General features: G+C 39.8%; 1 protein-coding gene across 7 annotated transcripts in view; it reads left to right on the forward strand.

Moving 5' to 3' along the window:
- Positions 1 to 24,615, forward strand: part of CNTN6 (contactin 6) — a 145,195-nt gene that overhangs the window by 63,759 nt on the left and 56,821 nt on the right. For all 7 annotated transcript variants that reach the window (XM_075762481.1, XM_075762479.1, XM_075762478.1 and 4 more), the window contains 2 exons: positions 13,904 to 13,999; positions 23,952 to 24,155. Coding sequence is in view for 5 of the 7 variants with exons in the window: in XM_075762479.1 (XP_075618594.1) it covers positions 13,904 to 13,999; positions 23,952 to 24,155 (300 nt within the window). In the remaining 2 variants the exon portion in view is untranslated. The remainder of the gene's footprint in view (positions 1 to 13,903; positions 14,000 to 23,951; positions 24,156 to 24,615) is intronic.

A 24,615-nucleotide genomic window follows, 5' to 3' on the forward strand; every position in this document is an offset into this window, starting at 1 on the left:
TGAAGCACTTAACTCACCAATAGCTTGAAGTCTTGTGCCAGTAAAAACCAGTCAAAATGGGCTAAATATCAAGCAGTTCCTTTACTTAGACTTCATACCCCCACCAAGACACTTTCCAAAGTTACTGCGGGGAGCTGGTCACAACAAAGTTGGGTCTCCTTTGGCCACAGCAGCAGACAATCCCACAGCTACCATCCTGCTTTCATCCTTCAGTGCTTAACAGCAACCTTATAATGGTAAATACATCCCATATTCAAGCAGCACGCTACTTTTTCATTAGCGGTGACAGACGTTTACATCCTTTCCCATACAAAAGAGAGAGGACAAACAAATTGAAGGTTGTCATTTACATTGGCAAACACAAAAATACAGGAAAATGCTTCAATTTAGCGGCATCACTGCGAAACTAGGAGTTTTAACTTGTCTTACAATAGAAAAAAACATAGTACATGAAAAATGTTATAATGACCTGATGAGAGTAGTGGAACAAATTACCTTGAAACAGTTATTTCACAGTTAACATTTTCTTATTTCTTATTTCCATGTTGCCATCCAATTTACTGCTTTGTTTCAACCAATACTTCAGGCTATATCTTAAAATCCAGGCAGGCATGTTGATATTATGACACTTTCATTCAATACCTAACAAAACGGGACTCTTCCCTGAATCAGGCTGCTCAGCATATTATTGCAATCGCCATGATAAATAATTGAATCAAGCCTATTATCCAAGTAACAGGGTGTATGTATATTTGACTTTTTACTACAAGGTAACTAACTCTGAGTTTGAGTTTGAATTAACGATACCTCTGGAAACCTATTGTACATCTCAATTTAACATGTGCAAAATACTTTTTCCTCTGTTCAAGACAGTGAGCTCTCTGAGTAGCAAAATAAATGCGGTATGAGATTAGAATTATGTCTTCAGATTCAGCTGCAGTTTCATGCTTATCCTCTATTAAAAACAGAGCTGTCAAATGAAAGCTGCGGGAGGAGCACTGTGCAGAAGGAAGTGGCATAGATTATTAAAGCTACAAGCTGAAAATGAGAGACAGCAGCAGTGAGAGAGAGCAGAGCAAGAGCCCATAAATGCATTAGTGGGATACATAGGATTCAATCCTATATTATTCGTACTTCCTGGCGAAGGTTTGTTTTGTCATAAATAAAGTTGAAAGCTCCCTATAAATCCCTAGTGTCTCTCGCTACCCAGCAAGCAGCACATTTGGAAAAGCCAACGTGTGTTTTGCAAGAGCTGGAGAGGTTGATCTGGATCTTCAGTCTGGTTGAAAAGCGTTGGTGGCAGATCCCAGCTCGCGTAGCCGGAGCCTCGTGCAGACGCAGGGCTCCTCACGCGGATTTGAGTTTCGAGCTTTGCTCCAGGGTCACAACCTGCCACCCACATGGTACTTTCCCCCCTCCGAGTTCAGCATTAGCATCCAACGCAAGGTCAGCTCTCCTTAAAGGGAAGGTCAAAGACAAATCTGTGGGGCGTTCATCTCTGTGACCTACGCAAGAGCGTCAGCTTGAAGAAAGAGATGGGGACATGGAAAGATTTCCCCCAGGTTTTACACAGTTTAGTTTCCAAACTGACACGAAGATGCTTGTGCACAAGCTTCCCGGGTGTCACAGGTTTTGCTTCTCCTGCGTGCACGTCGGAGCAGACACGTCTGGCGAAGCAGCTGCCCTGAGCCCCACCACCAGTGAAGCCACCTCCCGAAGCCACCGCGGAGCCCGAGCAGGCACAAGCACAGCAGCTCTCGCGTCTGAGCCGGAGCCAGAGATAGCGGGATCACAGTCACGTTCAAAACTCACGAAAGAAAAAAGCATCCAGGTTTGAAGAAGAGTTTTGATCAGTAAAACTGGAGTCTCTCCTATTCTGTGGTGCCAAGACGCATTTATATGCATATTAATGAGGTGTTTTGCAAAAATCTATTTTTATTAATGAAGAGCATCCAAATTGCATTTCATGCCTTAAAAAAAAGACAAACAAAAAAACCTGTTACAGAGAACTGCTTAAGTATGGCTTCAACCAGAATTCTATCCCAAGGCACACAGGGGATTTGTTTTAATTATTTCATCAGTTTTAAGTAAAAGTAACTGTGTGCAAACAACTGGTCTTGAGGGAAATCCCCATAACTAGCTGCTGTAAAACAGTCTGTCCAGGCCTGTTACTAATTCTTTTAGTTCTCATACATGTCTATAACAGAGACATTAACAGATACGTAGGAGAAACAAGAAGTGCAATTAAACAAACTAGAAAAAAAAGTACTCCACCACAAAAAAGAATCACGTGTGAACCCAATTCCTAACTATTCAGGGCGTAAACCCAGAAAATTCAGTACTAATTGAAAACATCTAGTTGCCTAGGGATCTTAAATTAGATTCTCAGGCAAATTGTTCTCCCACTGCTGATAGACAGTCGTGATGATTGTGGTGTTCTCAGACCTCAGGCCCCCATTATTAATCATAAATTCTGAGAAACAATGACAACAATTTAAATTCATGAACAGGATTAGCCACTTTGTCCTGAACCACACTGGAGGGCACACAGTGGAGACATTAGACCACGTATTTAAAAGTTTTCCCCAGCACTACTGACCAAGGAAGGATTATTTTCTTGGCATTTTTAGGTTGCAAACGTATTCTCACGTTTTTCAAAGCAGTGCTCAGGGGCTTTACTTGGTGCTTATTTTCAACAGCATTTTTCTAAATACACGCATCCTCCCTCGCCTTGGCCAGTGATGATGTGCTCATCGCAGCGTGGATGGGAGTGATAGTGGTAGAAGACATGGAATAAAACCTGCAGCTCCCAAGTGCTCTCACGTGCTTTTTGTTCAGACAGAAGATGACGCAGTTTTGCTGAAATAACAAATTAAGGAGACAATAATGCTTCCTGGACAGAGTTTTTCCATTCTGAAACGTAAAATAATAGTCCATCATTAGCATTTAACCATTTCAGGGAATTATATCAAAAGCAATCAAGTCCATTTAGTCTTTGCTAGATCATGACAGTCTGAGCATTAGCAAAGCCCTGTTAGAGTGACTGTCTGTGAGATGCTCAGCTAGCACGAAAGCCCACTTTTCATCTGATTACTTCATCGTGTTATTTACCTTTGACTGCACACAAATTACAGAAACATCGCAAAGCAATACAGCATGCCTCAAAATGTCATAACCCTTTTTACTTGTAGTATATGCTTTGAAACAGAAAATGGAAAAATCAATACACTTAGATCAGATAGTCTGAATTTGCAAACTCTGGACATGCATGAATTTTAGTCTAAATGGCACATGCACTTCTGGATCGGTTGTATTGTGGTACTGTGTGTGTCCAGAAATTCCTCTGTAACAATTGTATTTGATTAAAAGGTGTGCTAGATGTTGTAACTACCACCTTGAGTAGAGCTCTCTGGGTCTTTAAACTGACTGTTAATTCATCACTGCGCACGAGGGCTGGCATACTGATCAGGATGTCTAGCAGCTTATGTTGAAGGAATGAAAACTGCAGTTTCTCTCTTTTTCAAAAGGAGGTATATGCGTCTCAGTTCAGTGTTCAGTAGGTGCTCAGGGATGGCCACCTGAAGAGCAAACAGGAGGAAGAGCCCAGCTTTCCAGTGGCAGAAGCAGGTCACCATCAAAGATATATCCCTCAAAGTTTTGCTTCATTTACTGCATTCCCTTATCCTCCATAGGGACACTTCAGGTAAAGTCATAGACTTGCCTCTATTCACATCCTTTTATAACCTACAAATGCGACGTAACGCATGAAGCCTGCCTCCCTCTTTTGAAAGGGCTTCCTTATGTATAATGCGGAAACGTATCTCAACTTGCAGATCCGTGGAGAAACAGATCTAAACCAGCGTCCTTTCCAGGCTCTGCGCAGCCCTCCTGATGGTCCTGGCAACACCTCACAATCTCCATCTTCCCGTGAGCGGGTGAGAAAATAATGCAACCCGCAGTAGCAACACTCCCTGCGGATCGATCCTGTCTGGAGGAGGGAAATGTTACTGTCTTCTCTCCTTATGTCACTAAATAGGTTTACAGCTCGAAATTGCCTTTTGGACTTTTAACCACAGTTACAGAATCCAATAGAACTACAGCAGCAGCACCTCCCTCTCTCTGTGTATGGGTAGGTGGAGTGCAAGCTTCTGAAGAGAATGAGTTACAGTAAATAGACCAAGAGTTCAGGTTATTACTTGGAAATAAAGCCCATATTTTGTCAAAATTCTGCCTGGAACAAAAAGAAACGGAACTTTCATTTATCGGTTCTGATTGCTATGGACACTTTGTGCCAATGCTCCAGCACGCTCTGCAGCAGTTCCCCATGGTGGGACTCTACATCAAGGTCTTTGCTTACTGGATGCTCTCCATGGAGCAGACCCAGCAGCCTCAGGCATATTTTCTTTTTTTCCTCTTCTTCACAATGTTTCCCCACAAAATTAGGAAAAACATGGTGAGAACCTGATATGCATTGCTGTAAAGGGTCTAGCCACTCTGAAGTGGGGCACTGTGTTTCCTTCAAGGCTACTTTGAGCAGAATATTTGCAGAGAACCAATTATAAGTAATGCAGCTTATTCATTCAAAGACAAAAAACGCTGCAAGACCTCACTACATTCAGCTCGTCTTTTTGTATCTCTGTTGAGCTTTCCAGTGTTTATTTCTTTGCAGAAGTCTGTGCACACAAAGGCTCTCACAGGCTTAAGGAAAAGCAGGAGCCATCAACCAAGCATTCAACAGTGATGAAGCAGAAAGCCTGGAAGGTTTTCACTTGCTGACAGGACAAGGCAGGGTGATAATAGCATTTCTATTTTAAAGCTCAGATACTACAAGAATAGAATTATGCAAATATCCAGACATTCTTGAAGACAGAAAGAACATCCTGGAGTCTTAAAACCAGAAGATATGTGTATGTCTACATAATGAAGGGGGGTTGCTTTCTCCATCATTCCCTAAATGTTTGAGTCCACTCTGTGTTCTCAGAGCCCATCTAATGTCCATCGACACCAAACGCAGTCATGACCTCCACTCTCTTCTTAAACACATAAACTGGAGCTGATGGCAGCAACGTTCCCCTTTTATTTAACATCATAGCAGATCAAGCAGCATCAGAAACCCAAGCTGCATTTTTCTCTCTCTGAAATGGTTTAAAACATCTCTCGCAGAGCACTTCACCACCATGTTCAGGGCTATGCTGTATCAGGCCACTTTGTTAAAGCTGTTTTATTCTGTTAGGTTAGTTGCTTAAACTTTTATAATAAAAGGAGGCTCTCAATCCTCTTGTACAGGAATTCTTTATCTATGAAATGGAGACATACGTTGCAGAGATGTTGTAAGGAACGTTACAGGCAGTGAGCTAGTCAGATAAAGTAGTAATAGGGAACGTATAAGTATTTGAAGATTATCTTTTAGTTATATATTACTTACTATTCTGTAGTTCCTATAAAATGTTTATCCTAAATCAACCCATTGCAAGTTGTATTGAAAAAGCAATATATGTGATTGAGATATGGTAGGTAACAAAGCACCTACAGGTCCCAGAGCTGCTAGATTCTGATTGATAAAATTTAATATTTTTGAAGGATAAAACCAGTCTATATTTGCAGTCTGGGTGATTTTCTTTTTATCTGCTCTACTTTCATTGCAGACAATATGACTTAGATTCCAATAAATTATTGAATGAAATATCCATAAAGTCCACATGAGCTTCTGCATTCTTTGATGCGACAAAAAAAAGTTACAGTTGGAGGCTTGTAAGGGAAAAAAAATTACTGAGTTAAATTCTTTGGAATAAATTACTGGCTTTTTTGGAATAAAAATAATGAATTAATTTATTAGTTATTTTTGTAGTGAAGGTTGCTCCTGTCTAATACAAAGGTTTTGAGGTACAAGATAAAATTCTCGATTCCATAGCTTATGTTAAAGAAGGAGGAACAGTGTGTGCCATTGGTACTTTCCATGGTGTGAAGGAATAAGGTCTTTTCTCAATAGGCAAACCACATCTGGTATGGAGAAGTAAATATTCACTTCTAAATGAAATAACAACATGTACTACACCTGAAATCCCACTTACAAGATTCACATTCAAAAATGCTTTACGTCAGTTGCTCAGGTAAACCTTGAAAATCCTGTTGGAAGGAAGTCTTTGATGGCTTTGCAGCTGGAATGAGCGAGATAAAGCTGTGGTGCCTGGGGATAACCCGAGGTGATTCTGCAAGAAATAGTCCTCTGCTGGATCGAGATCTCCAAAGGGCTGGGCAGGAATTTGGGAAGGGCTGAAATATGCATGGACATGCTTGTTACACACCTTCAGCAGTGTACAAGAGCCCTCTCTTCCTTGTCTTTTTTTTATTGTGTATTTTATGAGTATAGATTATCACCTTGTTGGAAGAAGCATTATAAAAAGAAATTAATAGCCTGAAGTGGGACTGTGGGGTGTTTAACAGGAGATACCCAGCAGGACCCTGGACATGGAGGTAAAAGGGGCTCTCTGCAGCACCAGGGGCATGGCTGCTCGCTGCCCGCGAGAAGGTCAAGGTCCAAGGAAGGGGCAAGTTCATGAACTGTCTCCACACAACCTGGGAAACCAGGTCTCTGCAGGAGCATGGGGAAACATGAATGAAAGGAGCCAGTTTTGGGTAAGAGTTAACACCTCTGCCAAGAGGTAGTTTGACACAGGGGGCCAGGGCCATCTCCGGTGTAAGTCAGCCAAATTGGTAAAGTTCTGGCAGGGATAAATCTGGCCCATGAGATTTAGACTGGGGAGAGAAATCTGTTTTTAAGAGCACTCCAATCTGGAGAAAACTCATGCAGACGGCAAAGTGACTCTGTGATGACAGGTGACAAATGAACTCTGCTGTGACAAGTGAGAAAACTGTTTGGGAATATAAAATATTAAAAATATATTTCTTACGTCTCCCTTCCTTTGAGAGGTCAGATCTTCAGATATGCCTCTGGCCTGCAGATGGGGTTTAGAGTAAGAGCCCTAAGGCTGCATCAACACTTACTGCTCGGTGCAAGTCCCATGTTCGGTTCAGAAGAGAGCTTTAATATTTTATGCTGTTAAGTCTGTAAAAGGGGAAAAAATAACAAAAACCAGATGTAGACCAGCACTACAGCTTCACAGCACATGTTTCTTTGCACTGGGTTTCTCAGTACATGAACAAAAAATCAAGTCAGCTAAGGATTTCCCCCCCCGCCCCACTCTCTCCCTGTTTAATTTAATTGTGACCTTCCATTTTTTCCTCTAGAGAAGCTTGATATTACTTTGTAAAGGGCATTTTCACTCTTTAATTGAAAAAGACAATCAGGCTGTGGCAGAAATTATTGCTCCCCACCTTGAAAATTAGTGCCTGGATTGGCTATTCATACCATTTAAGCTGAATTGAAGACCTGGGGCCCATGTGCATCCTAATGTGTAAATTACAGGTCCTCTCTCCCTAGAAGCTCCAAAGCAATTTAACTAAATAAAGGAGCACTGATGAAGGTCTTTGGTTGATTACGCAGCTTTGGAGAAGGACGAGACCCAGCGATTGTGCTTTTCCCTCCCAGTTTGGCAGACTGCTCTGTCGGGGCAGAGAGGAGCAGGGCTCTCCTGGTGGCCTTCTTCAGGGGGAAAGGAGAAGGCAACTCTCTCTTTTAACCAGCGTAGGATGCAGCCTTCACCTCAGGTGGAAAATTAGAAGAAAAGTGGGAATTACAGTTGATTTTCAACCCCTCCTGGTGAAAGGAGACACTCAGTGTTGCCCAGGTTCAGGCTGGCTGAAGCAGGTTCAAGTTCTATAGACCCCGAGATGTTACAACGCTGACAAAGCGAAGGCTCACGTGTACTTCAAATAGGGAAGGAGCAGAACTCAGTAGGTGTTTAGTGGAAAATGTAAGTATTTAAAAATCAGGAAATGGGAAATGCTAAGCAGCTTTCAGACACCTTAATTAAAGATAACACCACTCTTAATCTCAGAATTGAATTCATAGAAAATCAATTAGGACATTTAAAAAATTGAGATTAGATGGTAAAGGGAAAAGATTAATGTATTGACACTATTATCAAGACAAAGGAACTGTCAGAGGGTTTGTTTAGCAAGTTTACTACAGTTCTGAAAGCTAAAAAAAAAAAGAGTTTACTTTCCAGTGAAAGTTGTAGGATATGAGATTAGCCATTCCTTTGGGAGATATTTGGAGAAAGAAAGATATTTCCATTGCACATCCTATTTTTAACCAAGCTGCAGGAGATTGATACCAGTCTCCTACAAGGTGATTCAGTACAATATTGAGGAGGAGCAAGAGACATGGCTAGATGCACAGGATGTCTTCTGGAATGGTCTGAACAGATGATCACAACCATTTGGTGACAGGCACAGTCTGTATCTAAAGGCGTTTTAGCCCAACAAAAGTTTGGGACTTTGTATACGTGAAAGAATTAAAAAAAAAACAACCCCAAAATCTGGCCCAGTACGGGACGTCCTAGAATTTGAAATAATTTAAAAGATCAAATAAGTTCCAGTTTTTCTATTTGCAACTGTAACAGACCTGATGCCTCTGAATCAGTCATGGAATTCAGATCCCCGCTTACCAATGGGCCCCCTAATTCATTACAGTCACAAGTAAGTGAAACTAAATAATCATCAGCTCATAACACAGGTGTTAGAAACACTTATAGCAAATCATAACCATGAGCTTCTTTTAAGAACTGCTGAGGTGGTAATTTTTATCCCATTTCCCTGGGAGAGAATTTCTATTGTGATACATCACATCCAGTAACAGCGATCATATTGCAATATATCATAGCCAACAAGAGAAACAGAAGAAACTGGAACATATGTGATATATCACAATTCGACACAGCCACATAGAAATGTGAAAAATTTTATTGATTTGTCCTCAGGAGCATAGCTAATTTGTAAAGTGCCTTTACTACTAATGCCTTAACATTCACTGCATATTTCAACAGCAAGTAATTACAACTATAATATTTGGGATTATATAATGACAAAACATTTGTGAAAAAATCAAAAGTTCAAGAAAGCATGAAATTACATTAATTCAGATTAACTGTTAGTAATTATGCAAGGTGATAAATTGGACTTTCTCTAATTGTCTGTAACAATTTCATATATTAAAATGCCCCAGTTTTCTTGTTTGCTATTTGGTAATACGGAGATGTCCTATGCTTGTTCTTAAAACGGACTGGTTTGGAAGTGTTACACCTATCCCTGAGCAGCTTAAGGAATTTCAAACACATGACTAGGAGGTTGAAATGAATGAGTTGCTACTTGTGATTAGGTTTTTGTTCCTATCAGACATATTTAAGAAGTAGTTCTCTAATCCCAGGAAAACTGACTGTGTCTTCACACATTCTGTTGTGCAAGTTAAACCTACCACTGTAAGACTTTTAAGGCAGTTTTATATAAAAAAAGCCCAAAACAAACCAAAACCAGATGTGGTGGTAATAATGGTGGGGAAAATGGAAGACATAATTGCTGATTGTATCATGAATATATATCAGTGCTGAGCTTTAAAACACTAAAGAAAAAAACCCGTGGGGCTGAACCTATTCATTAGCACAAGTACTTAAGGAGGAAATATTTGTGTATATCAGTTACATTTGTTTCTATCTCCATAGATCATCACTTCAGGTAAACACCTCACCCACCGTTGCGGCTTTACTTGCCTTCTCTCAACAGCAGCTCTGTACTCAAAGCTGCGCCAATGGTTGTCCTCATCCAAAAATGTTATTTTTCCCACCTTCTCCTTTTATTGTAATCAAATATCTACATTGAAGACTTGCAGGTCACATATCAGCATAATCTCCTTGACCATTCCTTCTCCCCATTCCTCCCTTTATATCTGGTAAGGAACCGAAAGCCTCCTTCACCTCAAATATTCCCACTGACATCAGAGAAAGCCCCATCGTTCTCTAATTCAGCTTCCACAAAACACCATATGTTTTGCTCGTTCTTTCTTGCTTAGGTCTGCAAATGTTCCCAGCTGAAGATGATGACTTCTTGCCACACACAGCTGAGTCCATATATTTCCACTCTGCACTGTGAAGAATCACTTGTTCACCTGAGCATTTTGCTTAGCCTACATGATCTCGTTATCACATCCAACTGATTAATTGTGCTATACCAATAGTAATCTGCCAGCATGCACAGTGCTAGAAAATAGTTGGTTTTGTGTTAAAACTCACAGCTGAGAGAGCAATGCAGTGTGAGGGAACTCGTTGTTCATAAAGTGACAAATACAGACAAAGAATGGAAGGAATTATGTGGGAACTAGGTGATAATTTATTTATAGATCTCTGCAGAAACACTGAAGTTAGCAAATATACCATCTGTTAAATAGTCATACTATTCCTAAGTGCATATTAGCAACCTAAATGTGTGCCAAACACCTGATCTTAGCAATCTTATTTGATACTCTTTTTGACAAGCAACATTATGCTTTATTAGATTATGTCATGTTATGTTATAAAGCTATGCTAGGTAACAGTAACTGGGAGAACGGAGTGGTGGTGCTCTGTTGGTGTAAATGCCCCCTCAGGGCAAAAAGAAGTGGCCAGATTTTCAGAACAAGAGCAAAATAGAATACCTACGTTTATATTCATCTTCAGGTTATCTTTATACATATATATTTAACACATTTTAGATTGCAATTAATCATTGAAAATACACACAACCACATAGGGGGAAAATAGATACAAAATTCTTTTGGGCAAAAAGACTGCTTCCAGCAAAAAGAAACATTTCTAATGGTCCACCTCATTCCTCTGTTTATCACCCTGGGCTACTAAGATAAACAATTTTATAACATCATTGAATCCCATCTGAATGAGGTGTCGTAATATTTCATATGAGATGCTGCCTGCCTGGAGAAAGGGTCCAATAAAGATGACAATAGAAGTAAGACTGACTCCCCTAATGAGTTATTTTTACTCATTTTGCTTTATTTTGCTCTTTCAGATTTTTTTTTTTTAATGCAATGATTCTTTATTACAGAGAGAGACACTGAATAAATTTATTTTGTATGATTATCTATCAAAATCAACTTCAAGCAGAGAAAAAAGATAATTCCTATTTAGGCCCATTAAGGTTTTTGGGGGTAGGGGTTTCTAAAAGATGCAGTGTGACAATCTCAAGTCGAGCACTGGAATGGATTGTCTAAAGAAAAAGTTTATCCCTATAGGTCTTTAAAAATGGGTTGAATAAGTGTCTGTTAGGAAGGACATAGCATACTGTTGTGGGTATCTGTTATGGGCCAGTGGAATACATTAAATAACCATTTATGTACCTCCATATCTACCTTTTTATACCTATGATTCACTAGTAAGCGTAATGGGCTGAAAAATCTTCTCTCCAGAACTAGGAAAGCTGAGCTGCTTTGTATATGCAAACCATAAAGTTGCTATGAAAAAGCTTGGACTCTTGCATACAGATTTTGATACTCAATTTAAAGTTGAAAATTGTAGATTAAAAAGGTAAAGTCAACTTTTCCCCCACATAATCAAAAGTAGTCCTAATTATAAAATAGTAGATCCCATAAGAGATCTAGTACTACTGCTTTTTTGATATTTAAATCAGGGATACTTGCCATGATTTTAATGAAGCAGACAGGTGGTACAGTTTCTAAAATTAGAATAAAAATGGTACCAGGACATGTCATTAAACTAAGAATTGCAACTAGCAACTTATTACTTTCCAAAATCTATTCCATTTCAGAGTAAAGTATTACATAGTTAATTCTGAATTGTCATGAAAACCTTTTGCTATTGCTGCACTGCACTTCCTTGTCTTTTCATCTTTCACTCTTTTCTCAGGTGTCTCATAACAAGTCAAATTTTGTTCTCAGCAAAAAAAGTAGGTCTGATTTACCATAGCAGAAAGCATTGGAAACCACTAGTTATACTACATATATTTTCCATTCAGCCCAAGAGTTGGGTTTTTTTTTTTTAATTCAATTTTTATGTAGAAACTTCAGAATCTGCCTTGTATGAGCAGCCTAAGGAAAGTGATAAGAAAGGTAAATATGACCATTTTTGTTGCTAGTGCCTGAATCCTAAAAGATCTGAATGTTTTGCAGCTTTCTAGTCTTTTTTTCTATTTAACATAATAAATAGGAAAATACAAGGGTTTTTTCCACGCAGAGCTTGCCCCTTCTCCCAGAGCACACAAGCCTCAAGGCAGCCAACTCAAGCAAATCCCCATCTAATGTCCTGACAGTTGACCTAGGGGCCACATTTCCACACAAACATTTTGTGCTGGCCTTCTCAGAAAACCCTTAACCCACAGGAAAGAAAAGAAACAGGAGAAAGCTGATAAATTTTCTCAGGCTGAATTTTTAGAACAAGTAAATAAATCCACACATTTGGAGACTGGACCAGTAAGTACCTTCTAAGTATGAATCCAAACTCCAGCTGGTCATATTACATCCATCCACTGTTTTCTTTTCCAATTAGTATTACAGGATGGAATAAAAGTAATTTTTTTCCCCCTTTCTTGTTGTCTTTTTTGGTCCCTCTGGACTACCGAGACTGCAAGACAGATCTAGCCAGCAGGCAATTAAAAGAACATCAGAGTTTAAAACACTTTCTCAGTGTATTGACAGGTACCATCTATTGTGGCTATGACAGCACAAGAAGGTGCTACAGCTGTCTAATTCAATTCAGTCACCTCTGAGTAGACAATGTCTTCATAGGAGACCAATATACAGGAGATGAAGAGGAGGAAAAGAAAAATTAACTGTGTAAAGTTCAACTAAGGGGGAGAAAATTGATATATTGACATAAATAGCTGAGCCTGTGCAGGTAGTAATCATTATTGCTTTGACCAACGAGAACTGTTTCTCTCTATTGAACTCTGGATCAGGTAGTTGTTCAGCTGATGAAAAATGGAACAATTGTTTGAAACAAGAATCTGCAGCAAGGTAAATAAAATAAGCTTAAGGCAAGCAGTATACAACACTATGGAATAGAGATTTTAAAGGGGAAGCTGATATTATATTAAAACTACTTTTAATGTATTTCAAGCAATCATTTCCCAAACTACTTTTATAAAAGTAGAAAGTCTTCTCATTAGGATGAACTGAATAAAAAAGTAAATAATCAGTTTTTAAAGTACATTTATTGTGTCAGGTTCTGTAACCAAATTAAAGGGAATGAGATTGATAATAATACTTCCACATCTTAGCAAAATGCAAGAAAGTAGAAGAGATTGAGTATGATGTTAGAGTCAGTAGAAAAATTAATAGTCATAAAAATCACCTACGGGAGATAGGCATGGTCATGTTTATACAGGAGATTTCCCCAAACCATCACATGATTTCCTACTGAATGTATCACCTTTCTTCCCTTTAAAACTAGCGCTAATGTTTGAGTGAATTAAAACATATCTACTTACTGCAGCCAGCTTTAGGACAGAACAGATTCATTGAGAATACAATATACTTCTATCATCATTTAAACTACACTCTGTGGGAGTCCTGATGATGTTTAATTATCATTTGTACATACAGAAGAGCACACCTGCTTTTTTTCTTTAGAAAAGGAAACAATGCAAAATACTGTTTTCTTGCTCATGTAGATTAAGGATCTAATAAGTTCCAAAAAATGATGCTAGAAAAAGCCATGGAATAATACACTAGCTTTGCAATTAGGAATTGTAAATACAAGCTCACAGGGTTATACTCTAATTGCTTTATGAATAGGTATTTCATGATTGCCAGAGGACAACGCTAGGCTGGACAAGCTATTTTTCTGTACAGTGTGGCAATTCACATCCTGAGATTATATTACACTCTTGAAGACATGACTATGCTCTTGAGTTACATAAGCATTGCATAGCTTGGGGTACAGTTAGGTATAAATCTGACCGATCATAACTATGTCTTGTTTTCTCCTCCTCTCTCAAGATCTTGAAAATTTTGAAGCGAAAACAAGAAGCACAGTGTCAGTCAGAGAAGGACAAGGAGTGGTTCTGCTCTGCGGTCCTCCACCACATTACGGAGGTACGATGAACAGCCTTACGTTGTGTGCAGCCTGAGCATCAACTGCTGTAGCTCAGGGGAAGGAGTCTATGCAGCTCCCTGCCTGATTAGCGCTGGAACTTATTTGTGCATGAAGTATATAAGTTTGTTGTAAACTTGGATTTCATTTCTTTAAAGGACACTGGGGTTTGCAGTTCTTAAGGGGCCCTTTATTATTCTGTGGTTTCTTGAGGGACTAAAACACATCATTGCTCTTTGGGTGTGACACATGCAAAGAAAGCCTGAAGGTCTAAAAGACTGTCTCCTGACATGACTGGTTATGTCAGCTCCTTCACCCATATGGAATGGCAGAAGAGCAAACAGCAAACCTTCCTACATTAAAACTACTTCAGGTCTGAGTGGAATGACTGTTTTGCCTTTTAGCGCTTGCTACTTCAATGCTATAATTTGAATCCTGCATTTTACTCATTAGATTTGTCATGAAAATTTGTTTTCTGTTCTCGAATACCTGATTCCTTCCTGATAATCAAAAATCATAGAAAAATTTAGTTTGGAAGGGACTTCTGGAGAGAAACTCTAATCAAAGGACATCTGATTAGGTCAGGTTGCTTGATAATTTTCAATGCTTCAGGTAAAGAATGAAAGAGATTTTTCTGGGGAATTGATTTGGGGATGCCTTGCATCTGTTGCCACTGCCTCCTACTGCTTCTTAACCATAAGGCTGGTTTTGAAGTCTTCCCTTCTGGACAAGGTAAAGACCAGGTGACAAGCAGTGATCTAGTAATGCATTTAGCATAATGTTTCAGAATTTACTTGTAAGGCAGCCCTAAGCATAGGGCACAATTTGCCTTTTCCTCCTTTTTATATGTGTATTATCACCCCCAACATCAGCATTTACAGAGCACTACAAAGGCTTGAGCATGCATGTACACTGCTGCTGTCATTTTTTCTTAACACTTTGTACCTACCGAAAGTGAAAAGCTCTTGAGTGATATTTTGACTTTTTTTTTCTCCCCAACATTGACTTTTGCAAGTTGAGCCATATACATTCACAAAACTCCTCCAGGGGTGTTAGAACTCAGATCAAAACTGCTTGAGATCTTTTTATGTCTGGAGTAAGAACTATGGCTTCCTAACATATCTAGCTGAAGATGATTAGAAATTTTACCCCGGAAAAGTACATGTGTATTAAAAAGAGGAATAGCATAGTTACCAAATTGTCTTGTTCTGGACTGAAGGAATCTGCAGTTTTTAGGTGATGTCCCACTTTCAACAGGAGTGACCGCACATCCACAGGTGCTGCAATTTTCTCAGCAATGTTTCTTCAATTCTCCTTAAAGAAACAGAGTTATAAGACAAACTCCCATGAGAAGGTAAATAGTGATCTATAAAGAGGATGCAGTATATCAGAGATGTAGAGAAACCCATCAATCAATTTAAAGCCCGCAAGCCTTGAACAGAGAGGAAATGTCAGTTCACTTTGTGTTTACAGCTATAGGAAAGAAGTATATAATCAAGGAAATGAAGTGAAACCTGGTCCTTAAGGGCAGGAAAGAGTTCCTGAAATGTATCAGTGGGACAGACAGAAAGACAACACATCCATCCTTGAGTCAGTAAGCTATATATTTTCCTCTTGCTGTAGGGTAAAATTATGATTTGACAAATAGGAATGAGTAGAAGAAAACATTCAGAACAAATAAATAGTTAACAAGTGAGTTCACCCCAGATTAATTGAGCTGACAAAATGGTATCCATGAACAAAGAAAGCCTTTGCCACAACGTTCCTTAAGCTGGACATGTGAGCTGTTGACCAATAAGCCTGAAAAATACATTATCTGAAATAACAAGTCTCTAGAGAACAGAAACAGAGTTCTTTAGACATCCATAAACACTGTATTTGTGATCCAAAATTATATGCCATGGGGATGAAGTACGTGGTGTGAACTATAAGTTAGCATCCTACCTCAGAATGTTTGGGAAGGTGCTTTTATTGAGAGAGATTGTATATTTAGTTCTTTTTTTAATTGAAACCCTTGCCTCTGACTCACGTTACCTACAGGAGAAAGGATTATAAGCCTCACGTACAGCTCCCATTGCAAGTGTTCTTTATAGTACTTTGGATGGGACAGAAATTAGTTAGATGTGAAGGCATTTGGAAGATATACCATGCCAGCAGAAAAAGAGTTGCCTTTCCTATAATATTAACATGAGGAAGACAATACAAGCTGTATAACATGTCCTATACACTAGGAAACAAAATTTCTCTTTAGAATTTCCTATGCAACTTAGGAGACACAGCCTATAACCAATGCAGACCTTTTGCTAGTATGAGCACTTACAGGAAAACAGGTTAATTGTTTAGGTAGAAAACACTGACTATGCTCTTTGAAAAAGCATATGGTCTGGAATATCCCTTTGGCCACTTGGGGTCAGTGATCCCAGCTGTGTCCCCTCCCAACTCCTTGTGCACTCCCAGCCTACTCATTGGCAGGGTGGGGAGCAGAAAAGGGCTTGATGCTGTGTAAAAACTGCTCAGCAGTAACAAAAACATCTCTACATTACAAACAGTTTCCAGCACAAATCCAAAACATAGCTCCATACTAGCAACTGTGAAGAAAATGAACTCTACCTCCAGCCAAAACCAGCACACCCACCCATACATTACAGAGGGAAGAAGCACATGGTCCTGATGGTTACTGGTTTGTTTTCCTTTGACTGGGAGAAAGGCTGATAACCTCTGTACAGCAGTTATTGGAAGGAGCTATCATTAATATAGTTATTTTGGAATAGGATGGACTAGCTAAAGCCTCCTGCTAACCTAGCAAGCCTGTATCTGCTTCTTCTAGTAAGAGAAGAGGCAGAAAAACAAGCACCTAAGCAAGCAGGTTTTATTATTTGAAGTTTCTTCTGTAAAACATTGAGACATAGGAATACATAGACAGAATATGAACTCAAGAAATATTTCTTCCACCTACATTCCTAGAAAAATGGCTCATTTCTCTTTTTACCTCTCATTACAGAGGCCAACACATTGCCAAGCTTGTGTTGCCCTGTACCACAAACAGTCTAAAGTTAAATTTTCTGCTAGGTTCACAGGAAAGCAAGCTCCACAGTTACTATTTGATCACTGAGCTGTTTGTCATAGCCTATAACTCTTTTTCTACATTCAAATTACTTAAAACCTTTAAAGCTTAAATTAAACTAAACTTAGTTTTCTGACAAGAACAGCTATGCTACTGCTTGCTTTGTATACATGCTTCTTAACTGAGGGTGCTCCAAGCCTATTTTTGTTCAGACAAGAAAAACAAGTTATTTCATTCTAATAGGGGACAGAATATATTAGGCAGCTAAGTGATAAGAAGAAAAAAGTTCAGAGGAGTTACTCCAACAGCTTTAGACCTTAAACTAACTCTCAGAGAACAAAAGCCTTGCAGAGTTACTGCTAAGGCTCTACTAAAACCTTTAACACCAAAAAAGAACCTACTCTACATTGCTACAAACAAACATTAGCACTTACAGCACAAAAAAACCAAACAAGAAAGAAAGAAAACCCACACCTTTTAAAGACACAGCTTTATACTTTAGACAAAGCAAGACACTAAAAATTTGCTATACCTAATGAACAAAAAGCCATAGGCTATAATTAGCTCTTGAAAGAAAGAGCAAAGCTGCTCCCTACTACCTGACCCAGCCTAAACCCTCCATTCCCTCCCCAGCCCCTCCCTGCCTATTTATGCACCCAGCCTCAGCTGTTGTTATTTATGAGGCTCATTAACACACCTTATAAAGTTCAACATGTGACTCTCCTCTGCTTGTTAGTGAGGCTCTGGAGTGCAGAGGTGGGGATGTAAGCTGTGTTTCTGTCTCTGGGCAGTCTCTCTTCTCTAGCTTAAGTTCTTTAGGTCAGCTGTTTTTTCTATATATAATCAGTATATAGCATTATTTAAAAATAGTGCTTTATATAGAGCTAGGAAGTAGAGGAAAACATGTAGGGAGGAGAAAGTATATTTGAAGAAGCTTTCATTTCTGTAGCTATATATGAGCTTGACCTGACTGATTAAGAAGCTGCTGCCTAAATAGTAATACTTGACAGAAGACTGTGGGGTGGACTGTTATTCTTTTATTTCCTTAGAAGTGAAGTCTGATGTAAGGCCTGTTTCCTTCAAGCTGGCTCCCTGCAGAGCTTTAAGGAAGTTGCTAATCTTGTTAGGAGCAGCAGGATCGCTCATGCATTTGTATTTACTTGTGCATAAGAGCTGCCAGGGTTTGAAGCTGGGATGCTGAGTCTATAGGCTCTCCTCTGTACTCATACTACTATACCAAGGCAATGTTAAAAAAAAAAAAAACAAAACAAAAAAATCCAAAACCACTTTAAAATAGGAGTGCTGTGGACCTGCTTAGTGGGGGGAATATGCCAAATCCTCAGCCCGCAGAAGGGTGGAGAAGGAGGTGCATGTGAGGAGGTGGGTAACTGGGTGTGTGGAGAGGAGTTGTACTGGGCACTGGTGAGACCGCACCTTGAAGACTGTGTTCAGTTTGGGGCCCTCATTATGAGAGAGAGACATTGAGGTGCTGGAGCATGTCCAAAGAGCAATGAAGGTGGTGAAGGATCTACAGCACAAGTCTTATGAGGAGCAGCTGAGGGAGCTGGGGTTGTTTAGCCTGGAGTAAAAGGAGGCTGAGGGGAGACCTGATTGCCCTCTACAACTGCCTCAAAAGAGGTTGGCTGTAGCCAGGTGGGTGTTGGTCTCATCTCCCAAGTAATGAGTTGGATAGGACAAGATGAAGTGATCTTGAGTTGTGCCAGGGGAGGTTTAGATTTGATATTAGGAAAAGTTTCTTCACCGAAAGGGTTGTCAGTCCCTGGAACAGGCTGCCCAGAGAAGCAGTTGAGTCACCATCCCTGGAGGTATTTAAAAGACATGTAGATGTGGTGCTTAGGGACATGGTTTAGTGGTGGACTCGGTGGTGCTGGGTTAATGATGATCTTAAAGGACTTTTCCAACCTGAATGATTCTATGATAGGATGGGATGAGATGAACAGTCCTGACTCTTGTAAAATGGTCTTTGACTTCTGCCTCAGGTTGTTTCTGCATTTTATATTAAACAGTCACTTGATGAAATGCATAATCTTAAAATGATGGTTTGAAGTGTATCTCCCTTTATAAAGCAGAGTGTCTTAGTTGTGGGTTTAGAGTCTGTTTCTGCTCCTATTTCTTGGTGTTCCTATGAATCTTTAATCCTCTCCTGCCAGCTCCAGCAGGAGGGGAAGAGTCTCTTCCCTGAGACCAGCCTGTAGTGGTTCTCCTGCAGAATGAGCAATATTGATTTGAATTTGCTTGGGCTCAGGAAAGCACTGAAATGTTATATTCCCTAGACTAGTATATCAGGAGTGATTATCAGCTGCTCTTCTTCATTCCCAGCTGTGCTCTGAAAGAAAGTGCTCACAGCTGACAGGCGTAGGCAATGCTCTCCTGCCTGGCCAAGCTCAGGACTTGCCCACCAGGCAGTGCTTGGCTAGAAGGTGAGGTGGGACCTCTGGGATGAGAAGGGAGACTGACATCAGTCACCTGCCTTGGATTAAGAAAACCCAACACTAAACACACACTAGGATTGCAGCACTAATAAAATAGCTCCTGCTCTGGCGTATGCTTAATGAAGTCTCAATTGCTGTAATTATCCTTCCACTGACATGTAGCCCCTTTGAAGTAAAGGCAGTTCTGTGCTCTCCAAGACATCATCTCACAGAGTCAATAACAGCGTTGGGATCGCTGACTTTTGAGAGCAAATATCATTTTCCAGTGTTCAGTGCTCAAGTACTTTAATTTGGACTGAGACTAATCAGCAATACATGTGAAAAGGAGCTATATTCTGATATTTATTATGCCATAGCTAGACAGAATTAGAAAAATTTAATTATGTGAAGGTGATTGTTTTTGAAGCTTGTCTTAGAAAACACCTTGACACATAGGTGTTAAATTAAAAAATTGAGGGTAGAAATTATATGAATAATTTTATTAGTTTTTGTGAAATAAATCCTGAAACTTTCATAGTGGTCTGAATTTCATATTGTCATTATTTGTAGGTTCAAATATCAGAGGGATTCTTTCTGAGTTTAAAACTCCATAAGGTTAGCAGAATTTTTTTGTGACCTAGGGGTAAATAATAGTTTCTATCTGTCTTTGGAACAAGCTCAACTTTTACTGTAAGCAATTTCCTTCAAAAGTTTATGTGGGTGGGAAAAAAGCCCACAAAACCACAACAATCTGGGACCAAACTCTGCTTCTTTGGTCCATATCTAGTGCACCACTGAGCAAGGACTCACCTGAAATTATTCCAACTTGCTTCTCACCACACACAGCAGCCCTTTGTGATCAGTGAACATTTCTCTGGAAAGGCTCCCTTCCCCATCCTCTTCTCCCCGCTCTGCCCCTAGAACTAGGTAGTTTTACATCACACTTATTTTTCTAAAACATTACACATTAACTATAGTGAAAAGAAAATTGGATTAATTTGTTTGGTATAGTAAAACCTCTATTCTCTCACTTCAGGCACGTTGATTCTTCTTGAACATCGTGCGAAAAGTGGTTGCTCCAGAGGGAAAGTTACAGCCAAGAAGGTCTATGCACAAAGGAAAAAAATGAAATAGAGAAAAAAGTCCACAAAAATATTTTGTGCTGATAATGGCTAAGACTTGTGTAAGACCTTTTATGCTGAAGTCCTTTCACAGTGGTCTCTGAAATTCAATAATTCTGAGACTGTCACTGGTCTGTTGAAGTGTGGTCCCAACTGCTATCCATTTGAGAAATCCTGTGGTTAAATGGAGACCAAAAAAAAAAAAATCTGAAAAATAATAGTAACTTTATTTGTTGTTCTATAAAATAGCTGCCAGCAGCAATTTTCAAGTTCATTTTAGCTAGACTTCATTAGCAGGTTGCTGTTTCTTTATAATTTCCTGTCTATGCCTCTACTACCTTCTGTTCAGCATTACTTTCATCCGACCTTCCCAGCTGCTGATTTGCTCATGCAAATGAATGTAACCCTAAAAGTGATGGCATGGGCCTTTTATTACTTTCTTTTGCTCATTCAGTGGGTCTGCTCCATATCCGATTTATTCAAAGTGACCCGAAATGGAAATGTTTAAGTAATAGTAGCTTCTTTTATAATGCAACTTTAGATTTTTCTAGCCTGTTACATCTGTTGATGTTGTCACTTAACTTTCTAAGAAAAGATGTTGTCTAAAGGAGTAGACTGCTGGTGTTATGCCTTAGAAGAGAAAAAAAAGTTTGATCTCCAAAGTTTGGTTCCTTTCTCTTGAGGTTTCATCCAACTCCCACTGAAGTCAATCAAAGTTAGGGTTTCTACAGAGTTAAGTGAAGCTGAATTAGGCTCTAGGCAAGTATGGCCTGCGGATTGGTGACGATGAACCTGCAGTTGGAAGAACAGTAGTGTTTATATCCCTCATACTTGGGGGGAAAATGTATTTAAATGAAAAGGAGGGGCCTGCACTTGTTCCCAGTTTATGGGAAAATTCATCAGTAAGCCCTAAGGCAATGGTAGAGTACAGACAGGGAGAGGGTAACAGAAGCTTTGGAAGATAAAGTCAACTGAAACACCCTGAAATCAGGACAGACAAGGGCTGGCTCTCTGTTACTGATTAATTCACAGATTGACCTCGTGAAGAATGTCTGTTTAGCATGAAGTTGGTTTTAATAGAGTTTTATTAGGATTTGTGTACTCCATCCTACACAGAAAATTTAGTTTCATCACCGGGTCCTACAGCAGGAGTCTGGTTTTTGATTGCATGCCATAAGATGGTTTGACAGTCCTCCATGGGCATCCATTTGGTGTCTTAGCAGGCACGGTGGTGCCCTGTTAGAGTGGGTCAGTGCTTTCTTCAGCCCTATAATTGCCAGCAGCAGAACAAGACTTTGGGAAGGTAACCTGCAAACTGATTTTTCCTATTTATCTTGTTTTTTAAACTACCTCCAGTTTATCATTACATACGCTAAACTTCCATGAAACTCTGTGCATCTGGCTGTCAGTGGTTCAACCTCCCAGAGCAGTTTTGTTGCACGTAAACCCACACGTGCCTTTGCACAGGTCTGTGTGAGGAGGCAAGCAAGGGTTCCAGCTCTCACGAAAGGGACATGAGGACGCCAGCCCTCAGGTGTTCTTGGGAAATCTGAGGAGATTGCAGATCCAAGGTATTTCTTCCACAGAAATCCCAAGTTTACAACATACTGTTTAATTGAACATAGACTGAAGTATTTACCCTGCAAACCTTCAGCATTTTCTTTACAGTCCCTACTTGCAGATTAAAGAACTTAAAAAAAAAAAAAAAAAAAAAAAAAGAGTTGAAACCAGAGTTTTTGCCCACACCAATCACTTTGATCTCTTTGTCCAGCCAGAATATAGTCATCAAACTTTGTGCCTGAGACAGGAACATAATCTGTATATAATATGTGTCTGGAAGACAGGTCATGGCTACGTCATTTATATCTAGCTACAGGCTGATCCTCCCTGCGGAAAAACCCGCCCATCTCCATGTTTTCTTCTATAAATAGATGCTTTAACCAGGTACCTAAAAGTACATGGGCATGCAAATGTGAAAATATGGTGCTTTTATCTTGTGTGTATGAACATGTATATGTACAAATATGTGTTGTATTACACTTTTAAGAATTGTTGCATCTTCTATGTTTACTGTACCTCAGAAAAAAGTTTAGCATTAAGCTGTAGTAAAACAGAGCCTATTGCAGGATATAGGCAAGTATAGAAAATGTCATTGATCGCTCCCGGGAGATGTATCATTTCTAATGAGAGTCCTAAAATGTTAGAAGATGATAACATAAAACTCCACAAAACTACTGGAGTTTGCAGACTTATTACCATACCGTACCCATGTTGTAGCTGAGGGGGGGAAAGAAACGTAAATAATCTCTTTCAAATGGGATTGTTGATGGGGGAAACGTGTAAAAATGAAGCTGTTGGCAGAACACTGTTAGCTTATGAATTATACATTTAATTAAGGAAAGCTAAACCGGTAGATTTTGAAACTTCTGATTTACTGTGACTTATTAAATATAGCATTTCAGTCCTGCTCCCGCTGTCGGACGCCGGCAGCGACGCGGAGCAGCCGCAGCACGGGGCTGGCGGGACACCTGGGGTGTACTCGTGCTGCAGCACGCTGTGATGTAAGCACTGAACCTGCTCGCTGCGGTACTGATGGCACTGTAACAACGCTTGGCCAAAAAGCCCTTCTGAAAAGCAGGGTCCTTGGGTGGTAAGCTCACGTGGAGATCTGTCCTTCCAGGGTGAGCTAGTCAAAGAAATTAAAGTTGCCTAGACCATAGACATACGTTATTAAGGTATGCATTGTGAAACACTGTATGGAAAAAGATGGCAGAAAAGGGTTGGGAAGTCAGAAAAAGACAAGAAGCATGGGGCAGATGTAAGTATGGAAGCTAAGGAGAGGGGTCAAATGTGTAATAGGATCAACTATTAAGTAATCTCCAAAATATTTGCGTGCAGCTCAGCTCCTCCCTTCATGAGAATTTAATGATAAATCTCCATGTTACCAGTTTCATTTTTCCATATTCAGGGTGAAGAAAGGAGCTGTAACGTTGACCAGCAATTTGCTCTCTGGATGTTCAGAGGCAAAGTGTTATAAATAGAAATTATTTACTAAAACAGCTTTCTCATGGCATTGCAGCACTGCCATTCCTACTTAAAAACAGGCTAACAGGAAAATGAAAAGTAGTAGGGAACGAAAACTTTTGTGACCTTCTGAAGTGGCTTGAATTGAGTTTAAAACTAAAGCGGTGCTTACCTTGCCTTTGCTAATTTGTGCATCCCCAGTGGTTTGCCCTGTAACTGCCTTGTTCTTTCAACTGGTAATATTGCACTTAAGCACTAACGGGAAGCAGATTATACTGGAAAGGATGCATGACATGTGCCTGGTGTTTTCTAGGCTTGTCCTATGCATGGATCTTCAACAATAATACCTTGTATGTTCAGGAAGATAGCCGCCGCTTTGTTTCACAAGAAACGGGAAATCTGTACATTGCCAAAGTAGAGCCAACGGATGTGGGCAATTACACCTGTGTTGTAACCAACTCTAAGGCAGAGCAAAGCGTGCAGGGGCCACCCACTCCTCTCACTCTCCGCAGCGACGGTAAGTTATCTGGGCATGCTTGGCTCAAAACGTGCAGCACAAAGGTAACTGCTCCGTCTCCGGTTATTGGAAACTGATATCACTATACATCCCCATGGAGGTAAAAGGCTCCCAGTAAAAAGCTGTGCAGTGGGACATGACCCCACGGTTTCTGCTGGATTGAAATCCGATTTGAGCTGTCAGGACAGGGATGGCGAGATAAACGTAAGCAAAGAAAGCTCTGCTCAACATCATTCAAAAATAGCAAGAGAATGTCAAGTGGTGCATTACTATTTTTCATCTTATGGATGCCTGTGTTGAGGTTTAAATCCCGGAAAGCTTTCTAAATTTATAATCTTGGTATAGCTCAAATATCAAATCTAGAAAGCTGTTTCAAAATGAGTCATTGAGGTGGGAAACTCACCTGCACATATACAAATACCTTTCTGGCAACACTTCTAATTAAATGTTCACAGTGAGA

This window comes from Balearica regulorum, chromosome 10 (assembly GCF_011004875.1).
Source record: "Balearica regulorum gibbericeps isolate bBalReg1 chromosome 10, bBalReg1.pri, whole genome shotgun sequence".
NCBI lineage: Eukaryota > Metazoa > Chordata > Aves > Gruiformes > Gruidae > Balearica > Balearica regulorum.